This window comes from Trichosurus vulpecula, chromosome 4 (genome assembly GCF_011100635.1).
Source record: "Trichosurus vulpecula isolate mTriVul1 chromosome 4, mTriVul1.pri, whole genome shotgun sequence".
Classification (NCBI taxonomy): domain Eukaryota; kingdom Metazoa; phylum Chordata; class Mammalia; order Diprotodontia; family Phalangeridae; genus Trichosurus; species Trichosurus vulpecula.
Window position 1 is genome coordinate 387,009,494 of NC_050576.1, and position 20,807 is coordinate 387,030,300.

The 20,807-nt window shown below is 36.1% G+C and overlaps 1 protein-coding gene across 2 annotated transcripts in view; it reads left to right on the top strand.

Moving 5' to 3' along the window:
* The window catches only part of COL4A2 (collagen type IV alpha 2 chain), a 291,784-nt gene that overhangs the window by 183,483 nt on the left and 87,494 nt on the right, over positions 1–20,807 (top strand). For both annotated transcript variants that reach the window (XM_036755105.1, XM_036755106.1), the window contains exons 14-20: positions 1,619–1,654; positions 2,803–2,853; positions 4,175–4,219; positions 11,527–11,580; positions 13,066–13,132; positions 17,921–18,028; positions 18,933–19,082. In XM_036755105.1, the coding sequence (XP_036611000.1) occupies positions 1,619–1,654; positions 2,803–2,853; positions 4,175–4,219; positions 11,527–11,580; positions 13,066–13,132; positions 17,921–18,028; positions 18,933–19,082 (511 nt within the window). The remainder of the gene's footprint in view (positions 1–1,618; positions 1,655–2,802; positions 2,854–4,174; positions 4,220–11,526; positions 11,581–13,065; positions 13,133–17,920; positions 18,029–18,932; positions 19,083–20,807) is intronic.

Sequence of the window (20,807 nt, forward strand, 5' to 3'; positions counted from 1 at the left end):
GTATAGTATAGAAATTTTGTTAAGTTCAGGGTAAACCCCTAAGAATTACTTGTTATGTACCTAGAATTCTCATTGAGGCATGGGAAAATGAATACAGCATAGATTCTAAGCTTAATTTATAGGAATTGAGCAAATTTAGCTTTTATCATAGGGGACAATTAAATTCTGTAAAATGAAGTTACACTGTTTTGTCAGTGTTGTCAGTGGAGCAGTATTTTTTTTCTCAGAGTCAGTTAAGTTCACCCAATCTCTACAGTTATTAATAATAATAATTCTAACAAGATACTTTTTGGAATCTGAAATAAAATAAACATCTTCAAGTCAAGCCTTTTCTAAGGCATACAGGTATACCGTAAAAGTACAAATATTTTCATTAAAGAAATGTATTCAGATTCATGATTGGTCGAATTATCGTAATTAGAATTAGCATACTTTTTTATTCTCGCCATGTTGAGAAATATCATTTGAATTTTGGAGATAACCACTTAACTTTTGGTGTATCTATAGACATAAATTAATCATTCTTAAAACTAACTGTGTAGAGAAGATGCAAAAGTTAACAAATTAGCATTTATGAAACTCTTCAATTACTATTAAATCAAAACATTTCTTTCAGCCTGATGGTCAAATTCAATTTACTTCAACAAAGCTGCTAGGAAAAAATAAGTAAATGTTGAATTTTTAGTTTAAAAAAAAACACCAGTAACTATGAGATCACTGCATCATACTATAGTGATAAAGTGCTAATACTGGAGATAGAAAGACCTGAGTTCAGATATTTACTACTAATGTATGATGCTGGGCAAGTCATTAAATGTCTCTGCAAATCATTTAACCTCTGTGAGCCCAAGTTTCCACATCTGTAAAATGGGAATAATATAGTGCCTATTTCACCGAATTGTTGTAGGGATCACTTAGATATTATATATAAAGAGCTTTGAAAAAATCTTTAAAATGCTGTGTATACATTTATTATTATTATTATTATTATTATTATTATTATGGCATCATTATTCAGATTAAATCTACTTTTGCTTTTCTGAAGGACAGAGAATCCTTATCCAAGGATCCTCAAATTTCAGTTATCCCCATTAATAGAGAACAGAAGCTAATCTCAAAATACTTGTATTCAGTGCAGTGATGAATTCTTTATGTCTCTGCAAAAATTAACCTTCAAAATCATGTTTTATTTAAGCTAATGATAAAAATTAGTTGATTTCTCTTGAGCATACATGGCTATCACAGTGATTCAAATATAGACCCAGCAGAGCATAAGGTGACTAGTATTAAAATTTTACCATATCCTTTATATAGTTCATCATAATTTTGGATCTATCCAGATGTATGATAAAGACACCCGAACAAAATTATGTTTAATTTTACTAACATAAGCTCATAAAATCATAAAGCTCGTAAATCATATGCTCATGACTCCTAAAAATCCGCATTAATTTTAAACTGTTAAAGTCTTTTTCAGTTTCTGTTACTGTTAAAGCTAACAATAATCTCCCCAAAATAATCATTTTTGAGTACATTTCATACAATAAAGTCTGATATATTTTGAAATATTTTTGTTGTTGGCTTATTCATTATCTTTTACTTTTCATGTTTTTTATAGGGTGAAAAAGGAAGCCAGGGAGACCCAGGCTGGAAAGTAAGTCAGCTGTAAAACATCCTTCCACATGACTTGCCATTTAAAAATACTGTGTTATTTGGGTTTTTCTTAGTTTAAATATTAGGATATCTAAAAGCTGTGATAACAAACTAACTGTGTCACCTTTGTTTCTGATCTGTCTTTTCCCTTGTTTTCAATTTTTAAAGTAATGGATTTAAAAAGAATTTCAGATATGGATCTGCATATTAAATATTAGCTTAATCAACATTTCCATCATTTGCAAAACATCACCAGATGCTTCACAACATGTACAGGTGAAGGGGCTCCGGTTCTCACATTTGGATTTGCAATGGATCAGCAAGACTTATGGCAACGTTGCTTTAACTCCAAGATAGCTTTTAATGAATTAATTCAGCCTGTATTTATTAAGTATGCATCATGTGTCAGAGGCACTGGGATTATAAAATCTGCCGTCAACCAGCTTATGTTCTACTGGCCTTTCCCATGTGATATTTCAAGATGACTTCTAATCCTACCTTATAAATCATGTCATCATTGTATTATAGTCATAACTGAATTATAGTCATAAAGTTAGATCAATAGCTCATATTATTTTCCAGGCACAGAAATTTTCTATTCACTAGAAATACAAATACAAGCAGAAAAATTATCTGCCCTCAAGAAATTTACATTCTAACGGGAAAAAAGCCAACAAGTAAAAGAGATAGAAAGGCAGTAGTGGTGGGAGATAAAAGTACTCAATGCACGTGCATTGTAAGACAGAGTCTGGGAAGTTCAGGAGTAAAGGCTGGAGTGGAATGAAGACATTGCTGATCAGAGACTCCTCCTTAAAATGAAGGTTCTGGGTAGAACTAGCCAGAGCAAGAGATTGCTGGGGTGGAGGGTATTTCCAATGTGTGAGGTCCAGAGTGGAGTTCAGGGGTGGAGTGAACAACCAGGTGAAGAGGTTTCTGGGGCATTGTAAAGAAAAACCAGGGAGAATTAGAAGTTCAGCCTGGAGAGGCTATGTGAAAGTTACTGTGAAAGTTATGTTGGTAACACTTGCAGTTAAAAAAAAGGAGGCTGAACAACTTTCTGGAAAAGTGAAACGTCAATCACATTACCAATAAGAATAAATACCGTATGCTGGAGCACATACTAATTCATCTCTATACTTGTTCCCCTAGGGAACTTCAGGAAAAGGTGAAGAAGGGATAGTGGGCTATCCAGGACAACGGGTAAATCATTCACTTTATAAATATATATATTTTTAAAACCTAACTTTGGCCATATATGGGAGTAAAAAGCAAAAGTGTTTCCAGTGATTTTCTAGCTTTGCAACCAAAAAACAGGAATTCAAAGACATTTTTAGGGCTATTGAGTCTCTTCACATTGGCCTGAACTCTATGTAAGTAGTAAAAGAGTAGGTTCTGTGAAAGTTTGTTCCTAAAATAAACAAAATTCTTAAAGAATAAAGGGAGTCTTTCATTTTCATAGTCTGTATATTTCTATAATTGATTTTCCTCCCTTCTCTTTGTACCACACAGTCCCATGTACCTAAACTTCCACCCACCCCCAGAATGTGGGAGAGTTGACCTCAATGGTTCTTTACCCCTCTTTGAGAACTCTACAGAAATTTGATCCAGAAGTTTTTCAGGTAGTCTTAGGAACATTCTCTTTTAATTGAATGCATATGGCAGCTTGCTAAGTAATAATTCACATGAAAAGGAAAAGGAACCTAAATCATTATTTTGTCCCTACAGAAGTTACAAGGTTTCTTTCTCAGGAGAATATGTCACATTGAAGAATATTCTTAGCTTTCAGAATAATACCATATATTTGCTTTGTGACTACATGTTTGTCCCCTAATTAGAATGTGAATATTATTTTCTAATATAAAGAGCTTGTAGAGAATAATTCCCAAAAACCATTGACTCCCAGATCTCTGTTTTCATATAGGCTAGAACAATTGCAGTGTGCCATATGAGTATATATTGCTATTTGTGCCGGGTTTTCTCTCAAGTGGAGGAGACTGGAACAAAAGAATGAGATCTAAGTCTTTGGAAGAAATGAATGAAAAGGCAAACCAAGATATTAACTATAAAATCAACAAAAAAAACTTTGACTTGGTAAAACTAAAGATTTTTTTGGCACATGGCCTCTTCTATAGAAATAAAATAATTCCCAAGATACAACCACTAGTCTGACATTAAAATATAGAGCATGTGAAAATAAGTTTCACCTATCTTTCCAGGTGTAATTGGGATATCTTCACCAAAGTGGAAGTCCACAAACACTTGTGCTGTGGTTCTCAGATATCTTCTTGCTGTGTCTCACACCTTGTAGTTCATTGCCATTTATTTCTCACTGCACAGGACTAGGTTTTACTGAACATATCACGTTTAGATCTTCTTAAAGGTTAAAAGTCACTTAGAAGTTTAAATGTACTTTGAGGGGGAAGGGAAAGAATGTCTTATAATAGTGCTTGGCTGATATAATGTTGTCCACCCCTGTGGCACATTTGGGACCATTACCGATACTGTTCTTTTGTCAATTCAGGGTCCAGCAGGCCACAATGGTGAACGAGGAGAACCAGGAGAGAAAGTAAGTGTGGGACACCAAAATGAGTCTTTTCTGTAAGTGAGACATTTTGGATTACCAAAAAACAATGTGCGCACATGCGTGTGCGCGCGCGCACTCACACACACACATAACAAAAGCTGTGTCAAACTTTCATTAATGGGAAACATTTTAAACACTCTTTGAGCATTCGATTATATTGCTGCTCCTTTCTCTTCAGTCTCTTTCAGAATGACCTAGATCAAGTCATCCTGCATTTGTTCACTTCTATGAGCCCAGCCATTTAAGTTCTTCCATAGTTATCCCTTTGCTTCTTCATTTCCTGACTCCCTGAGTTCATCTTCAGGGCTCTCCGTCTTTTACCTGTAGGTGGATAACCCAGGTTACTATAGAAATAAGCCAGTCTTCTCATTTTCTTCCACCTCACTCATTCATTGTCAAACTGTTCTTTAATATGTAAATTCCTTGGTCCAATGCAATACTAAATGCTGGTGATTTCCAAGTGGAGGTTGGATTAATGAAATTTCTTGAAGACTGAATCTCATTTTTAATACTGCGTACCATAATATCGCCAAAATAAAACGCGCCATGCTATTTCTTTATATTTACCTCATACATTCATTAACACTCATCTTAATGTTTGTTTTTAAATGAGACAATCATGTTAAAATGTGTTCTTTGGACAGATTTTTGGCCATTCTTTGAAGGAAACCATTATATGGCAAAAGTGCTATATAGCCAGACATCATATAGAGTCTTTTTTAATGATAAACAGTACCAGGGACAGTATACTTATAATTTATTTTATTTTCAATTCACATATAAACCAGCATAAAAAAAAAACATCGATTCATTGTGCAAGGAATGTTTCAGTAACTCGGCCTTTCATGGGGCTAATCACATGAGTGGTAGTGGCAATAGAGGGAGTATACTTGGAAATTACTTCAATGTTAAAAAAAAAGTCACTAGTAGAACTAATAATAATAAATAATAATAGTAATAATATATCCATACACATATTTGTGTGATCCCAGTTGGACTAACAGTGTAAGTTTACAAAAAAAAAAAAACAGGTGGACAGGGGCTGAGAATTAAGTCTATGACCACAGAGCACAGCAGTAATAATTCTGCCACCTGTGAATTGAATCCATGACCTCTTTAGGAGGGTACTCTAATCAAGTGTGCTAATCAGGCATAAACATAACTCTGAAAGGCATTTCAGAGTCTTTACATTAGATTCTCAATTCTCCATGCTAACAGAAGGGAGCATAAGCGCAGAGAACTGAAATCCATATGTAATCTCTTTAACCTAATTTAGTAATTTAGTCTTTTCCCATCCCTTCTCCCTGCCCTAACCTCTTACTAGGAGAATCTTTCATGGGATACAAGGATTTAGCCAAATCAAGGAGTATGGTACCAAGTGCAAAGAAACTCTGCCATAAGGCATAGTCTCACTTCAGTGCCCCCTGAGCTCTTTGCAAGTAGCTTTATAAAGAGCAAGGAAGGAAATATAAGTCCCCTCCTGGAGATCATTCTGGGCACTGGCTTCATTTAAATAATGAACCATGTCAATAAGCCACTGGAAAATAACTAGAAGTTGATGATACAGCAAAAGCTATGCTCATGTCAGGATCATTATTTCTATCCTGTAATTAATAAGGCTAATACAACCAGCATTTTGGGAGTTATTCTTCCAGGCTCATCCTTCACCTGCTTCTAATGGGCATTGATACCATACCATAGTTTATAACCTATAACTTGGATCTTGATTTTGTTAACTGTTATGTCTTCTCATTCAAACCAGTAGTTTTTACCAAATGCTTATTACGTGCTATAATGTCCCTTGGTACCCTATTTCCTGGTTCCTATATACATTCTCCAAACCTATGCTGAGGCATTGACACTGCTTGAAAGGTCCACAACACCTAATTATTGACAGTATTCTGAAAATAAGAGGAACTTATATATCCCAAAAGTTGGTGTTCCTCTCCCAATCAATGCTCTAAAACATAAAGAAGGTCCTAGAATTATAGGATTACTTTATAGAGTTGAAAAGGACTCCAGAAGCTATGTAGTGCCACCCATGGTAAAATCTCCAACAAGTGGTCATCCAGACTTTGCTTGAAGACTTCTAATGTCAGCAAAGCCACTACCTCCATGGGCAGTCTATTCCACTTTTAGACAACTATAATTATGAGGGTTTTTTCTCCCTCTTGTATCGAGCCAAAATTTGTCTATCTGCAATTTCCACACATTGTTCTGAGTCCTTTCCTCTGGGGCCAACCAGGACGAGTTTCATCCGTCTTCTACCCAAGTGTTTAAATACTTGAAAATATCTGTCATGTCCCCAGAGTATTCCCTTCTCCAGGCTAAATATTCCCACTTCCTTCAACTGATTATGGTATTCTATATTCTCCAGTCCTGTCACCATCTTGGTCATGGTCCTCTGACAGGCTGGTGAGTTTCCTTTCAAAAAGATGGTACCCAAAACTGAACACAGTACTCTTGTTAGATTCTGGCCAGGGCAGACTGTCATTCTGAATATCATGCCTCTGTTAATGCAGCCTTAGATGACATTCTCTTTTTGGTTTCCATGTTATACTGCCAACTCTTTGACTGTATAGTTCACTAAAATTCTCCAGCTCTTCTTCACATAAGCTGCTTTCTAGTCACATTTTCTCCACCCTATATTTATGAAGTTGATTCTTTGAACTCAAGTGTAGGGCTTTACATTTGTCTCTATTAACTTTAATCTCTGATATAACAGAAACTCAACTGTGTCATCCCTCCAGATTTATTTTGCCAATTTGATAAGCAAGTCATCTATACTTTTATCCAAGTCCTTTATAAAAATGTTGAACAGAACATAGCTGAGAGTAGTTCCCCAGGAACACTCCATTAAACACCCTTCTCCAGGTTGGCATCAATACATTTATCACTACTCTTTAGTTCTGGTCACTTAACAGTTTCCTAATCTACCCTAATCTAGATTGTACCTCTCTGTTTTTGTCTACAAGGATAGCATAACTTACTAAAATTTAGGCATAAAGTGCCAATTCCATTCCCATGACCTAGTAACCTAATTCTAGTAACCTTGTCTAAAAAGGAAATGTGATTAGTTTATCATAAGCCATGCTGAATCTAAGCTGGCTCTTAGTAACCAGTTTCCCTTTCTAATGATTATAAGCCATTCTCTTTAATACATTAAAGCACTTTTCCATGAATCTAAGTCAACTATATTGGCCCACATCCAAAGGAAATTACCTTCTTTTGAAAATCAGAACCTCTTTTGCTCATCTTCAGTCCTGTGCCTTCTCACCTGAGTTTCACGGTCCTTCAAAAAACATTGATAGTGGTTTTATGAAAAGTACAGCCTAATGCCACAAATCCCTACTGAGTGAAATTGCCATTTGTATCAGGCAGATGCCTTTTGGAATTTCGTGAAGCCTGGCCCAGATGTTCATTTCTGGCTAATTTAATGTTGCTCTCCACAGTTCAAACAGCTTGGGAAACAATAGATACGTTCTGTCAAGTGGGATTCTTTCAGTTGCTAAGAGGACATGGTTTACTTGATAAGGGATTGGGGGGAGAAGGAATAGAAATAGTTGGGGCCCATACAAATGACTCTATCAGTCTACTAGATAACATTATGATATATGACAACCACTTTTACTATGTGCCATCTTTCTTGCCAAGTTGTGTTACCTCCTGCTGTCTGTTCAGCTGTGTTCAGATGTTTAATATTATAAAATGTAACCAGACACCAGTTGCAGCTTCAGGGGATCCATTGTAAACAGCAATTTAAAAAATACATTTAGAAAGCATAAAAGAAAAGAAAACTTACTCCCAGGGATAGATTTTGGCTTCCATCACTAATATACACATCACTCTCTTCCTGTGAGTTTATGGAAGTTCTGCAAGCAGTACCCTTTCCAAAAGTATATGATTAAACTTCCTTTGAATTCAGCACTCTATTCCTTTAAAATTAAATATTATTAATCAAGTTTTCTAGAAGTCCCAATTCTTTCTTTTGCTCTAGTCTATCCCAGATAATCGTTTAAAATGACAAGGCACTTGTGAGTACCTGATCCCGAAAACCCCCCAAAATCATGCAAGTCAAGGAGTTTAAATCTTCTGAGTCCACTTCAAAGACACCCATCAACTTCCCAAGCTGTCAAGAACATGCCTGTCTGAAAAGCTACCAAGTATTTAAAAGGTCTCACATTAAAGAAACAATGAAAAAAATGCATTCCTTTCCATTGATTAAATGGTAGTGTTGGCATATGTGCCCACAGGCACAGACAACAGGATTGGATACAGGGCCATCAATCCCAAAATGGTACTGAGTTCTTGTGGCAAATGCTCAAAAATACAGAGAAAAAATCAGTATTTAGTGTCTTAGTCTTTCATCATTGAGTATATTCAAGTAAACAAGGCTCCCAAAATGTTCAGTCATACTTAGAGGGCTCATGGTGATATCAACCCATTCATGAGTTCTGCCTTTTGAGAAAATGCTTTTGAAAGGGAACAGATTGTTCCTAAGCCATAAGAGGAGATTGGTCAAAAGGGAAAAAAATGAAATTGAAAAAAAAACTAATGGCACAGGAGTAATTATGACATTAACATGCAAATAAAAAATTCACAACTTAAAAAAGAAATATTATTATCCTTTCTCTTTCTAGAATAGGAATATGTTTCTTAGCTGAAGTTGGTTTTTTACTTCAAAATGAACATGGGCTATGGAAATGTTTTGGTTGATATTTAACTATAATTATTCCGTTACAAATCTTCATTTGAGAGCTTAATGTCTTTTGGGAGTGTTGGGCCCACAAGTAAGGTTCTAATAGCTACTCCTTCATGTATCCTTCTGCTAAGCATGATTAGGCTAAACCCCAGCATGAAGTTCAACTGATGTCACGTTTAGACATGGTTATTGAGTCAAATGAATTTCATATGCACTGTTACAAGACTCAAGAAAAGAATTTTAAAGCTATTCATGAATATTCTGAGGTGAAGACCAATGGTTTCAGTTTGGGCTTCACATTGGAACTATCCATCATGTTAACTATCTCTTCAGCCTACAAATTTGACAAGTATGTCATCTGTGCCTTTTATTCAAGTCGGTGATAAAAATGTTGAACAGCATAAGACGGGTTTCTGGGAGTTTTCACAAGGTACTTTTCATCCAAGCTGACAAGGAGCCATTAAGGTCTATTGATTGGGTCTGATCATTCAGCCAGTTCCAAATTCACTATATCTATGTCATCAGTCAGCTTATATTCCATCCTCTTGTTTATGTGATGACAAGAAGCTTTAGTCAAATGCTTTGCTGAAATCTAAGTATACTATGTCTACAATATTCCCCTGCTATACCAGTCCAGCTATCTTTTCAGAAAAGGAAGAAAAGTCAGTCTGGCATGACTTCTTTTTAACGAAGCCACACTGGCTTCGTTACCCTTTATAAATTCGAATTACCCTTTATAAATATGCCCTAGTATTTTGCCAGGAATGGATGTCAAGCCTGATTATGTATAACTTGCAGATTTCACCTCTTTCCTTTTTAAAAACTAGGACGAGATTTGTTCTGCATTTCTACACCGTTTCTCCCATTATCCGCAAAGAATATAAGCTCATAGGTGGAAGGGCTTACTTTGATTTTCCATACATATTTAAATGTAAATTGATTGAACAGATAAACTTGAGTTAATCTTAGTGGGATTCTAAAAAGTTCCTCTTCACAGAATTATATCTTCAGATCATTCTCCAGAGCCATCCTGGTGTTATCACCCTGGGTGACAACTTGGTGACAATTCTACTTGGAGAATCTCATCACTCCCTCTCCCCACCAGTTCCCATTGCTTTAACTGTGGTTGGGACTACTCACAGAAGAGTCCCAAAACTGTCATAGTTGTTACAAGATGGATCCTCTATAATTTTCAAATTACTGAAAAACCAAAAAATATTATTGCTGCTGTCAGTCCCAGTGCCAAGGAGGAGTCCTTAGTGTGATCTTTTAAAAAAAATTTTTTTTAGTCTCTTTCTTAGTTATTCATAATGTTCAATTAGACAAAACAACATGATCCCCACTCCACTCAAATACACTATAGGAGAGGTCACTCTCTTCCTAGAAAGAAGGACAACTCCTATGATATATTTCCTTTTGATGTCCATATCATGGAATATTGCGATTGATTGACAGCTTGATGCATATGACTGATGATGATGGTGGCAGTAGTGAATTTGTTATCATAGCGTGACTAAGCCAAGTGACTGTGGTTATGTCTACAAGGTGCAACATAACATGGAGATTTGGTGCATTTCTATTTATTTGATCTAAACATAAACTTCTAACTAAAAATCATGACCAGAAATCTAATCCTCATTAGAGCTATGCTCTTTCTGTGATAGCTGGAAGACAAGGTAAAATGTTCTGTCCTCACATGGAGAGGAAAAAAAAAAAAGAATTGACTCTGCTTATCAAAGAAATCAATCAAAATGTTTCCAAGTCAAAAGTCATAGAATTAAAGAAGACTTTAAATTACTTAGATTTGTATTATCATTTTGAGTTCATTAAAGAACAATAGACATCTAGCTGACTATACATCTGATTTTTTTTAACCTGAAGCTGATTTAATTAGGTTGATATTTTGGCCTATATGATCCTATTGACTATATTGCCCAGATTAAATGGATAAACCATTTTCAGATTGCCACTTCACTTTTTCTGTGTAGATACAGACCATTGCAAATTCTTATTTTCTCTCTGCATCAGATGCTAGATGTGCTGAAGACCAAGGCAGAATAAGAAAACTTGGAAAATTCTGCCTTCTCTTTTAAATCTTAAGCTCCACCTAGTGTCAAAGAGAATGAAAACCAAAACCTTCTTCCTACTTTTAAAAGCCCAAAACTAAACTAATTTCAGTTTAGTAAAGTTGAAATTGAGGGAGGTCTTATGTAATTTAAAGCATACATCCCTAGGCAAATAGATGTCTTAATGTAAAAAAAAAAAAAGGTAAATCTAAATCCAGATAATTTATAGCTTGTTTCATTGACCCATGGAGTTCTGTTTGTTTGGAGTTTCTGCTATATCTGCCTTTGGCAAAACAAATTAAATTCCTAGACTGAAAAAATTTCACATTTCTACACATTAACATTTATAATGAAAAACTTCACTATTTCTAAAAAGTAGTGAATAACTGCCCTTAGGAAATTAGAAATCCATATAAACGCATTGCCATAAAAATTTGAAAAATATTTAAGGAAAAAATACATAAACGAGTAGTTATGATTATTTATGATTGGTGCTGTTGGGTTTTTTTCTTCTCTCTTAGGGATTAAGAGGAGCTGATGGATATCCAGGAAATGATGGCTTTAAAGGACCACCGGTAATATATCTTTATCACAAGTATCAAGAAATTATATTCATCTTTGGTCAAATTATTTTAATTCTCTTTTCTGGTGTTTGATTAGAATTTGAGAAGCATTATTGCTTCATAACTAGAAAGGGGGCCTTGACACCAGAAAGATTTTGTTCAGCTCACAAGTCTGGCACTGTGTGACCCTGGACAAATCATTTAACTTCTCAGTACTCTAAGCCAGTTGGTTGCTCATATAGCCAGCAACCAGAATAAAAGGTAATTGGGAAATATTGAACAAAATAAATAAAAATAAAATAAAATATGGATAACATTACATTTTAAAACTTAAGTCCATATTGATACACATCCTCCCCTTCCCCTTTCTACCTGAGTTTGACACCACTGTTTTAGGAAACTCTCTAAGACCCTAAGTTGCAGAAATGGTACCAGCCTGCATTGGAAGAGAGAGCTTCCTTATCCATCCCTGTATGGATTAAATCATAGATTCAGTTCCCATCCCTTATCCCTGTGGTTAGAATATAGTCCCATCAGTAGCCTCCTTGCCTTAATATTATAAATCTGAGAATTGATCTTTGACTGGATGAGTAAAACTGCATTCAGCCCAGACATTGTGAAAGTTTATACATAGAGGGAAACAAACACCCATGCTAGTGGTCTCAACAGGGGCCATCCACAGTGATTATAACCCCCTCCCCATTTCTTTTCAGAAAATCCTTAGATAGGAAAATTTCCTCTGCTGCTCTTACTAGATTACTGGGTGCTGGGGATGGGGACTGAGGAAAGAAATGGTTTGCACCAAGAAATTGTCTTCCTGATCATAAAAAGATTGAGGAAGAAAGAGCAGCTAAAGGTGAGAACTAGCACTGAGAACTGAAGCTAAGAATTAGTTTTGATAACTACGATGAGAGAAAGCTTATTCCTACTTGGGTATTGCTGACAGAGAAACCTAAAACTCTGAGTTAGAGGTATAATAAAAGAAGCATGCCTTTAAGGTACATTATATACTTTATCTGTCTGCTATGGAGTACATACTACAGCTGGAATTACAACATGATAAAGAATCAGACAACAACTGGAATAATTAGTGGGGCAAGATCAAAAGAACTTATGTAGGTCTTGGCCAAAAGATAATGGCTAGAAGAAACACAAATCACTTTACAGTGATTTGAAGGATCTAAGCACCAAAGAGAAAGAACAGGCAGATAAGTAAAATTAGAAAAGATGGGGAAAATAAACATTGTTGACTTGAGATTGAATCTTGAGAATAATTTAGATGATTAAGGAATTACTTCCTTAGACACATAACAGTAAGAGTGTCATACCATGCCCCACCTATTGATCGCTTAATCAATACACTTAAGAATGACAGCAAAAAGAAATCTTGCCCTATTTAAATAACATTTAAGTTAGCTTTGTTTCTTGAAAGTATGTTGCCAAATACTTCAAAGGGTTTTTCTCTAAATAAACAATTCTCTCTTTTGCCATCTTTAGGGAGACATAGGTGACCGAGGTCCCCCTGGGCAACCTTCGTATTCACCCCATCCCTCTCTAATGAAAGGTATGTATGTCATCTCCGCTAATTTTGTTCCATATAAAAGGGGGTAGGAGGATTGAGCATGGGAAAAAGAAAGACTTATTAAGCATTTTCATAAAAAAGCTTCTAGCAGACTAAGACTGTTTAGGATTTTTTATCTTATCTCCCATGTCTTCACAAAGAGATAAAAAGAATTGACTCTTCAAATCCCCCTGCAATCTGGCTTCCATCCCCATTTCTTAACTGAAACTACTTTCTCTGAGGTTACCAATTATCTCTTAATTGCTAAATCCAATTAGCTTTTTTAGTCTTCCTTCTCCTTGACCTCTCTGCAGTGTTTGATGTGGATCTGTACCACTTTCCTCTTGAATACACTCTTCTCCCAGGACCTCTGTGCCATGGTTGTCTCTTGCTTCCCTTCCTACCTGTCTAATGACTCCTCGGTCTTCTTTGCCTGAATCAGAATCTTTCTCTTTCTCACTAAGAGTGGGGCTTTCCCACTCATTTCTTTTTATAGCCCCTATACCTTTGTATATTCTCAATGCATCTGGATTATGGTCTTATATTAACAACTGCCTGATGGACTTCTCCACTTGGATGGTAGGTATTACTCTCCATACATTAAAAAAAAAATAGAACTCATCTCTTTTCCAAACTTCCCCATTTTTGTTGATTCTAGTTACTCGGGTTCACAACTTTGGAGTCAATCTTCTCTCTCTCTCACTGTCATATCCAATTAATTATTTAGTCTTATCGATTCTACTTCCATACCACCTCTTCCATATGTCCCCCTTCTCTTTACTCATACAACCTTTGCCCTCATTCAGACCATAGTCACTTCTGACCTCTTAGTTGGTCGCTCAGCTTACAGTCTCTCCCTCTTCCAAGCCATCCTCCATACAGCCCTCCTAAGACACAGTCCCATGTCATCCAACTGCCTTTTGGACATCTCAAATTAGATATCTCATAGGTATTTCATATTTGGGCAGCGGGGTGGTGCATTGGATAGAGTCCTGGGCCTGGAGTCAGGAAGACTCCATCTTCGTGAGTTCAAATCCGGCCTCAGATATTTACTAGCTGTGTGACCCGGGGCAAGTCACTTAACCCTGTTTGCCTCAATTTTCCCATCTATAAAATGAGCTGGAGAAGGAAATGGCAAACCACTCTAGTATCTTTGCAAAGAAAACCCCACGAAGAGTCAGGCAGGCCCATAAACAATTGAACAACAACAAAAAATCTCAAATTCATCATTTCCAAAATAGAACTCCTTATTTTTCCCCATAAGCTCATCCCTCTATCTACCTCTATCCTCTGTTACTATTGAGGGTATCACCACCCTCCCAATCACCCAGCCTCACAACCTTGATACTCTACTTCCAACTCACACCCACTATGCATCTCACATCCAGTATGCATAATTTTTTCCTTTCTTCTTTCACATTTCTCATCTATGTCCCCTTTGTTCCATTCACACAGCCACCCCCTAAAACAAGCTTCCTTACCTCTCACTTAGTGCAATAATTGCCCAATTGGTATCTTTGCCTCAGCTATCTCATGCACTCAGCAATCAGTGATTTTCCTGAATCAAAGGACTGATCGTGTCATTCCACCCTCCCCCCCCCCCATTCAATAAATTCCAGGTGTTCCCTATTACCTTCAAGGTCAAATCTAAAGTCTTCTGTCATCTGGAGTCTTTCACTTTTGTCCCCTTCCTACCTTTCCTGTCTTCTTATGCTTCCCTCCACAAAGTATAGTCTAGCTAAAATAACCTAATTACTGTTCCTCATCCATGACACTCCATCTCCCATCTCGATTGCCTTTGTGTCTGCCTCTTTTGTCTGGAACGTTTTCACTCCTCACCTTCCTTCCTCCAATACTCAGCTCCAATCTGACCATCTGCAGGAGACTTTTTGGGGTCTCCTTTCCTCTCCACCAACCCCTTCCTAATACTGCCAGGCCTTCCTTCTGAGATTATCTGCCAGCTACTCTGTATATATCTTACATGTACATAGTTATTTGTATGTTGGCTTTCCCATTAGAATGTTAGCTTCTTGAGGGCAAGGACCGGTTTTACCCTTCTTAGCATCACCAATATGTAGTGCTTTGGCATGTAGTAAGCACTTAAATGTTTGATGACTGACTGTCAGCTCTATACTATACTTCCATTAATTTTTTAGAATTGCATCAGTTTTTTTTTTTTAGAATTCACATTATATTAAGCTTGTGATAAACTTTCAGATATTTTTCTCATGAAATAATGCCAACCTTAAGGCTGACTTTGAAGTCAGAGGACCTGAGTTCAAATTTCCTCTCTTCCATTATCTGTGATTATGGATGAATCTCTTAACCCCCCATAAGCTCTAAATCACAATGATCCTTTGATTCAATGATTCCCCCTATCTTGCTCTTGTATAATTGGTCTTTTGAACCTAAAGATAGATTATGTCTTTTGTTTTAAATTTCATCTTGTTGGTTTCATCCCTGAATTTCTGCTACTAAAATCATTTTGAATCTGAATGGTGTAGTCTATAGGATTAACTTTCCCTCTTTTATGCAGATTTCATCAGCACTTTCTTTATATTTTAGCGAATCACTGATGCAAATGTCTAACGAAGCTCAGAACCTTATAGTATTCCACTATAGGACTGTTGGCATTAATTGGTTAACGATATAGATTTAGAACTCAATGAGACCTTTGAGATAATCTGGTCCAACTGTCTCGTTTTACAGATTAGGACACTGACACTGAACCATTCATTAATCAGTACTCTTTAGCTATAATTCAGCTAGTATTTCACCTCTCCCAGAGGCTATCAGGGAAGATAGTATCAAATGTGTTATCGAAATCAAAATATACTAAGCATACCTTATTCCCTTGCTCGACTAAGCTTGTATCATGAAAAGGAAATTAAATTATTTCAGCATTATGTTTTTGGGTTTAAAAAACAAGTTGTCATATTTATCTTGTAGGCTTTTGGAATGGATTCTTTTTTCAAATGTTTATTAGTGACCTATTATATATTTTCCTAAAACATTCTATTACTCTTAATTTTGTAAGAACAAAATGTGGACAATACCCACTTTTTACCACAATACATTTTTTTTAACCACAATATATTTCTTGAATCTTTATTAGGTTGAAGAGTGTTTTCTGCAAGGTAGGATTGTACAAATGAAAACCGCACCCAGGTCTTTAAATTCTGACTCTGATATTTACCACATTATGACCTTAACTCTCCGGGCCTCAATTTTTCTCACCTGTAAAGAAAGAAAGTTGAATCAGAAGATTTCTAAAGGTCTACCAGTTGGGGCTGTTAAAAAAAAAAAATTCCTACAGGGTAGGAAGACTGTGATTCCACTTTTGACCACTAGATGGCAGTCCTATGTCATCAATAAGGCATCAAATGTCACTTTAGGTTAGTTTTTCTTGAGGCCTGACAGAAATTGAAGAACGGGTCTCAATAGAAGAATTTACCTCAAAGTACGTGTTTTTATTAGTCAGAATTCATATAAACATAGAGTTTGGACATGGGAAGGGACTTCAGAATTAAATTTTTTCAATCATACGCATAGCATAAATTCAATCTATAACTTCCTTGATATTTAGTCATTACTTAATACACCTCTAGGGAGAGGTAACTCACTACCCATGAAACCAAACATTCCATTTTTAAGTAACTCTGATTGTGAGGCAGTTTTGTTTTGCTGAAATAGGCTTCCCTGTAACTTCTATCACTTGCTCCTCATTCTACTTTCCAGGGCCAGGCAGAACAGATTTAATCTCTTTTCCACATGGCAATGGATGAGTCTATTTATTGGTGAACTAAAATATCAAAAAGTATTCCCAGAATGCCTTAGTACATGGTTTCACAAGTTACTGAAAAAAAAGAATGTGGATCAATCACTGGCAAAACTTATGTGGGGAAAAATAAATAAATACACATACACCTTCATAGAAATGTGCATGTATAATATACATATATGCACATTAACATTGATACAAAATCTACTGTATATTGTATGAATGAAATATGTAGGATTCTATCCTTATTTGGGACTTGTGTTATTTAAAAGCATTACTTGCTACTGAAATAGTTATGGCAACTTAGAGTAGTTAAAAACATTTTTGTATATTTTTATTTTATTTTTATTTTTTTAATTTTATTTTGAATTCATGAAACAAAACAAGTATTTCCATAACACAGCGCAATAAAAAAGATGATAGCACATGAAACTGCAAATCAACCAGGTACAACTTGCTATATTACTCTAAATATACAACAGTTAGCATATAAATTTCTTTTTTTTCCTTTTTTCTCCTTCCCTCCCCACATACCTCCCCCCTGGAGGTGGCAAATTATCCTATACATATTTCTGTTTGTCAGTTCTTTTTCTGGATATAGATATCATCTTTCTTCATATGTCTTTTATTTTTAATTTGGGTATAGTCAAATATAGGCAAAATGACTTAGCCACTCAAAGTCGTTCTTAAAATAATATGGCTGTTACTGTATACAGTGTTCTCTTGGTTCTGCTCACTTCACTCTTCATTATTTTGTGCAAGTCTTCCCATGCCTTTCTAAGATCAATGAGCTCATCATTTCTTATAGCGAAACAGTATTCTATCACAACCATACACCACAACTTGTTCAGCTATTCCCCAATTGATGGGGATCCCTGCAATTTCCAGTTGTCTATTCTTTCAACAATTAGCAAAAACTAGAAGGATTTCTATGATGTGATTTGTATCATTATGACATGTACTTAATAACTAGAATAGCAATTTTATTCTTGTTCTATGGGATGTTTTAGGTATAAGAGGTGATCCAGGAGACTCAGGGGCTCGTGGCCCTGATGGAAGTCCAGGTGAACAAGGAGACCCTGGCCTGCCAGGTCCCCCGGGCACAACAAGAGATGGAGGTAACAGACATTCATATTAATGAAACTATTGGCATTCTAAAAATTCAGTTCCAAAGGATTGCATATAGCTATTTTAATGTATTTTCAAATGAGAACTAAGAATTCACAGGATATTTGTTTTTTTGTTTGTTTGTTTTGGATTTTTTTTTTGTAAAGTTGTTGATAGAATTTCAAGGCATACAGACTTAAAGACTAAAACTAATCCATTGTAATAGTATGGTCTAATGAAAAACATAACAGATTTAGAGACAGAAAGCTTAGGTTTGAATCCTGGCTCTATATTGATGCCATAAATTAGTGAGGGAATAAATAATAAAACTTGCTTATGCTGAATTTCGACCTTTTTTGGAATTAGTAACTCATAGCCTTCTATGGAACAGAATTTTTTTTTGAAAGTATGTCTCAATGTTTCACCCAGACTGAAAGTACAGTTGGCACTCACAGGCCCAATCCTAAGCTTTAACCCCCTCCACTTTTCTGACCTGGACCAATGTGCTCTTCCCTAGGCAGCCCTCTGTTCCCAAGAACTCACAATATTAGTGCTAGACTTAATGCTACTTTGGTCCTACTTCAGCTCCAAACTCAAGTCTACCAGCCTCAGTCTCTCCCAATAGAAAGGATTATAGTGTGCACCACCATGCCTTGCTAGGAGCACAATGTTTTTTTGGAAGGGGGAAGGCAGGGCAATTGGGGTTAAGTGACTTGCCCAAGGTCACACAGCTAATAAGTGTGTCAAGTGTCTGAGGCTGGATTTAAACTTGGGTCCTCCTGACTCCAGGGCTGGTACTCTACTCACTGCGCCACCTAGCTTCCCCCTAAGGAGCACAATTTTAAATGCAAATATTAACATTCAGAAGCAACTTTAAAGATCTGATATTGTCTGTTTGTTTTTGATGGAATTCAGATGGACGAAGAGGCCTTCCAGGTGAAATGGGAGCCAAAGGTTTTATAGGTGACCCAGGTTTTCCAGCTCTATACCCGGGACCTCCAGGTACAGATGGACAACCAGGACTTCAAGGACCACCTGGACCTCCTGGTCCACCAGGACCAGATGGTAAGTAGAGAAATAATGGAAAACAAGTATAGTGTCCTGAGAATAAAATATTTCATTAACTTAATTTTTTCCATACTTGATATCTTAAAGCACACACTTATTACTACCCCCTGAACTATTGCAAAAGCCTCTTTGCAAGTCTACCTACATCTGTTCTTCCCCTCTTTCTGTCCATATCCCCTTCATCCAAATCCTTTATCAGTTCTACATACTTCGTGGGTTACCACACAAACTGAGATTTCTGTGGTTTCATCTCTTTGCCGAAGGTTTCAGCAAACATCCTTGATGTTTCAGAACTATCCTAGGAGCCATAGTTATTATAAAGTCTGTAGCTATGGAAAGCTAAGTTCATATAAGAGCTAGGTTTGCCAAGGAAATGGTGCTGGTTGAGTCCATTATTTGTTGGCATTGGAGCATGGTAAATTAAAAAAAGAAAAAAAAAGAAGGTAGAACTTAAAAGCTCATAATTGAAAGTTAACTTTGCCTTTATTTCAGAACCTCAATTTAAGTGTGATAAGGGCATAAAGCATTTCATCTTGCCTTAGCTTATGATTTGCTAACATAACTGGTTTGCAAACAGAAATTAAATTACTTGTGTTCCCTATTGGATGCTGATGCGGGAAATTGTAAAGCAGATGGAATGCTATCAGATGACTTTCATCAAATAAAGCAAAAAGAGCGTTCAACATAAGTTTTCATCCCAATAGACATTTTTCCCCACTGAGACATATTTATTTCTCAAAAATATTTTTAAGCAATCACATTGTACAAAGAACAGTCAACCCTAACGGACTCCTTAACATTTTTGGCTCTTATAAGAACTTAAATATCCCCTTAAATAGAATAATTCTGTTTATAATAGACTTAGTTCTCTCAGAGCCCAGTATCTTCTGGAATAAAATGATTGGACTTTTTTTAATAAGATTTCAATAAGTTTTGCATGTTTTGATGAAAAAAGCCTTAGTTTTCACCATTTTGAAACTCCAGCACAGTCATATCTAGGGAAACCAGTTTTCTTTCAGGGTAGAAAACTTTGCTTGCTTCTAGGTCTGAGTCACTTTTTTCTAAGCCAATGATAAGGAGTAAAGAGATCAACTCCATTCTGCTTTTGATTAAGCTAAAAATGGTTCTTGGTTAGTTGCTGCCCTAGTTCACTTCTTCCAAACAACTTTGAGAAACTCCAAGAAATCCAACATTATTTTGCAACACTTGGCTTAGAACATGTAGCTGATGAGAAAGAAATCAACTGTAAATGACCTGTATATACCTAAATAGACTTGCATCATGACTTAAAACAAGGACCTCTTTGGACGTCTGGTAAGGCCTCTGGACTCCTCAGAATAATGTTTTGAAATCAATAAAATAAACTGTATAGGGTAACAAAGGAAAACAAAGGTTAGTGAAAATAAAGATGTCAGTTTTTTCCCTCCCAAGTTCATGGACCATGCTAAAATCTATACCAAATCCCTTTGATGGACCCCAGATTAAGAACCCCCGACTTAAACTGATCCACATAGTAACAATGCCAAATTTATAAAGTTACTTGCTCAGAAACATGCCTTGTATTTCACACTATGACCCCAAGCTAAAAATCTCTGAATCACTAAATTATATGGAAAGGCAGTAGTTTTAATGTTATTGGCTTTTTCTTTCCTCCTTGCTTCCCCAAATCTTAAATATACTTACTCACGTATTATCATTCAAATAGAAAGGTACATATACAAC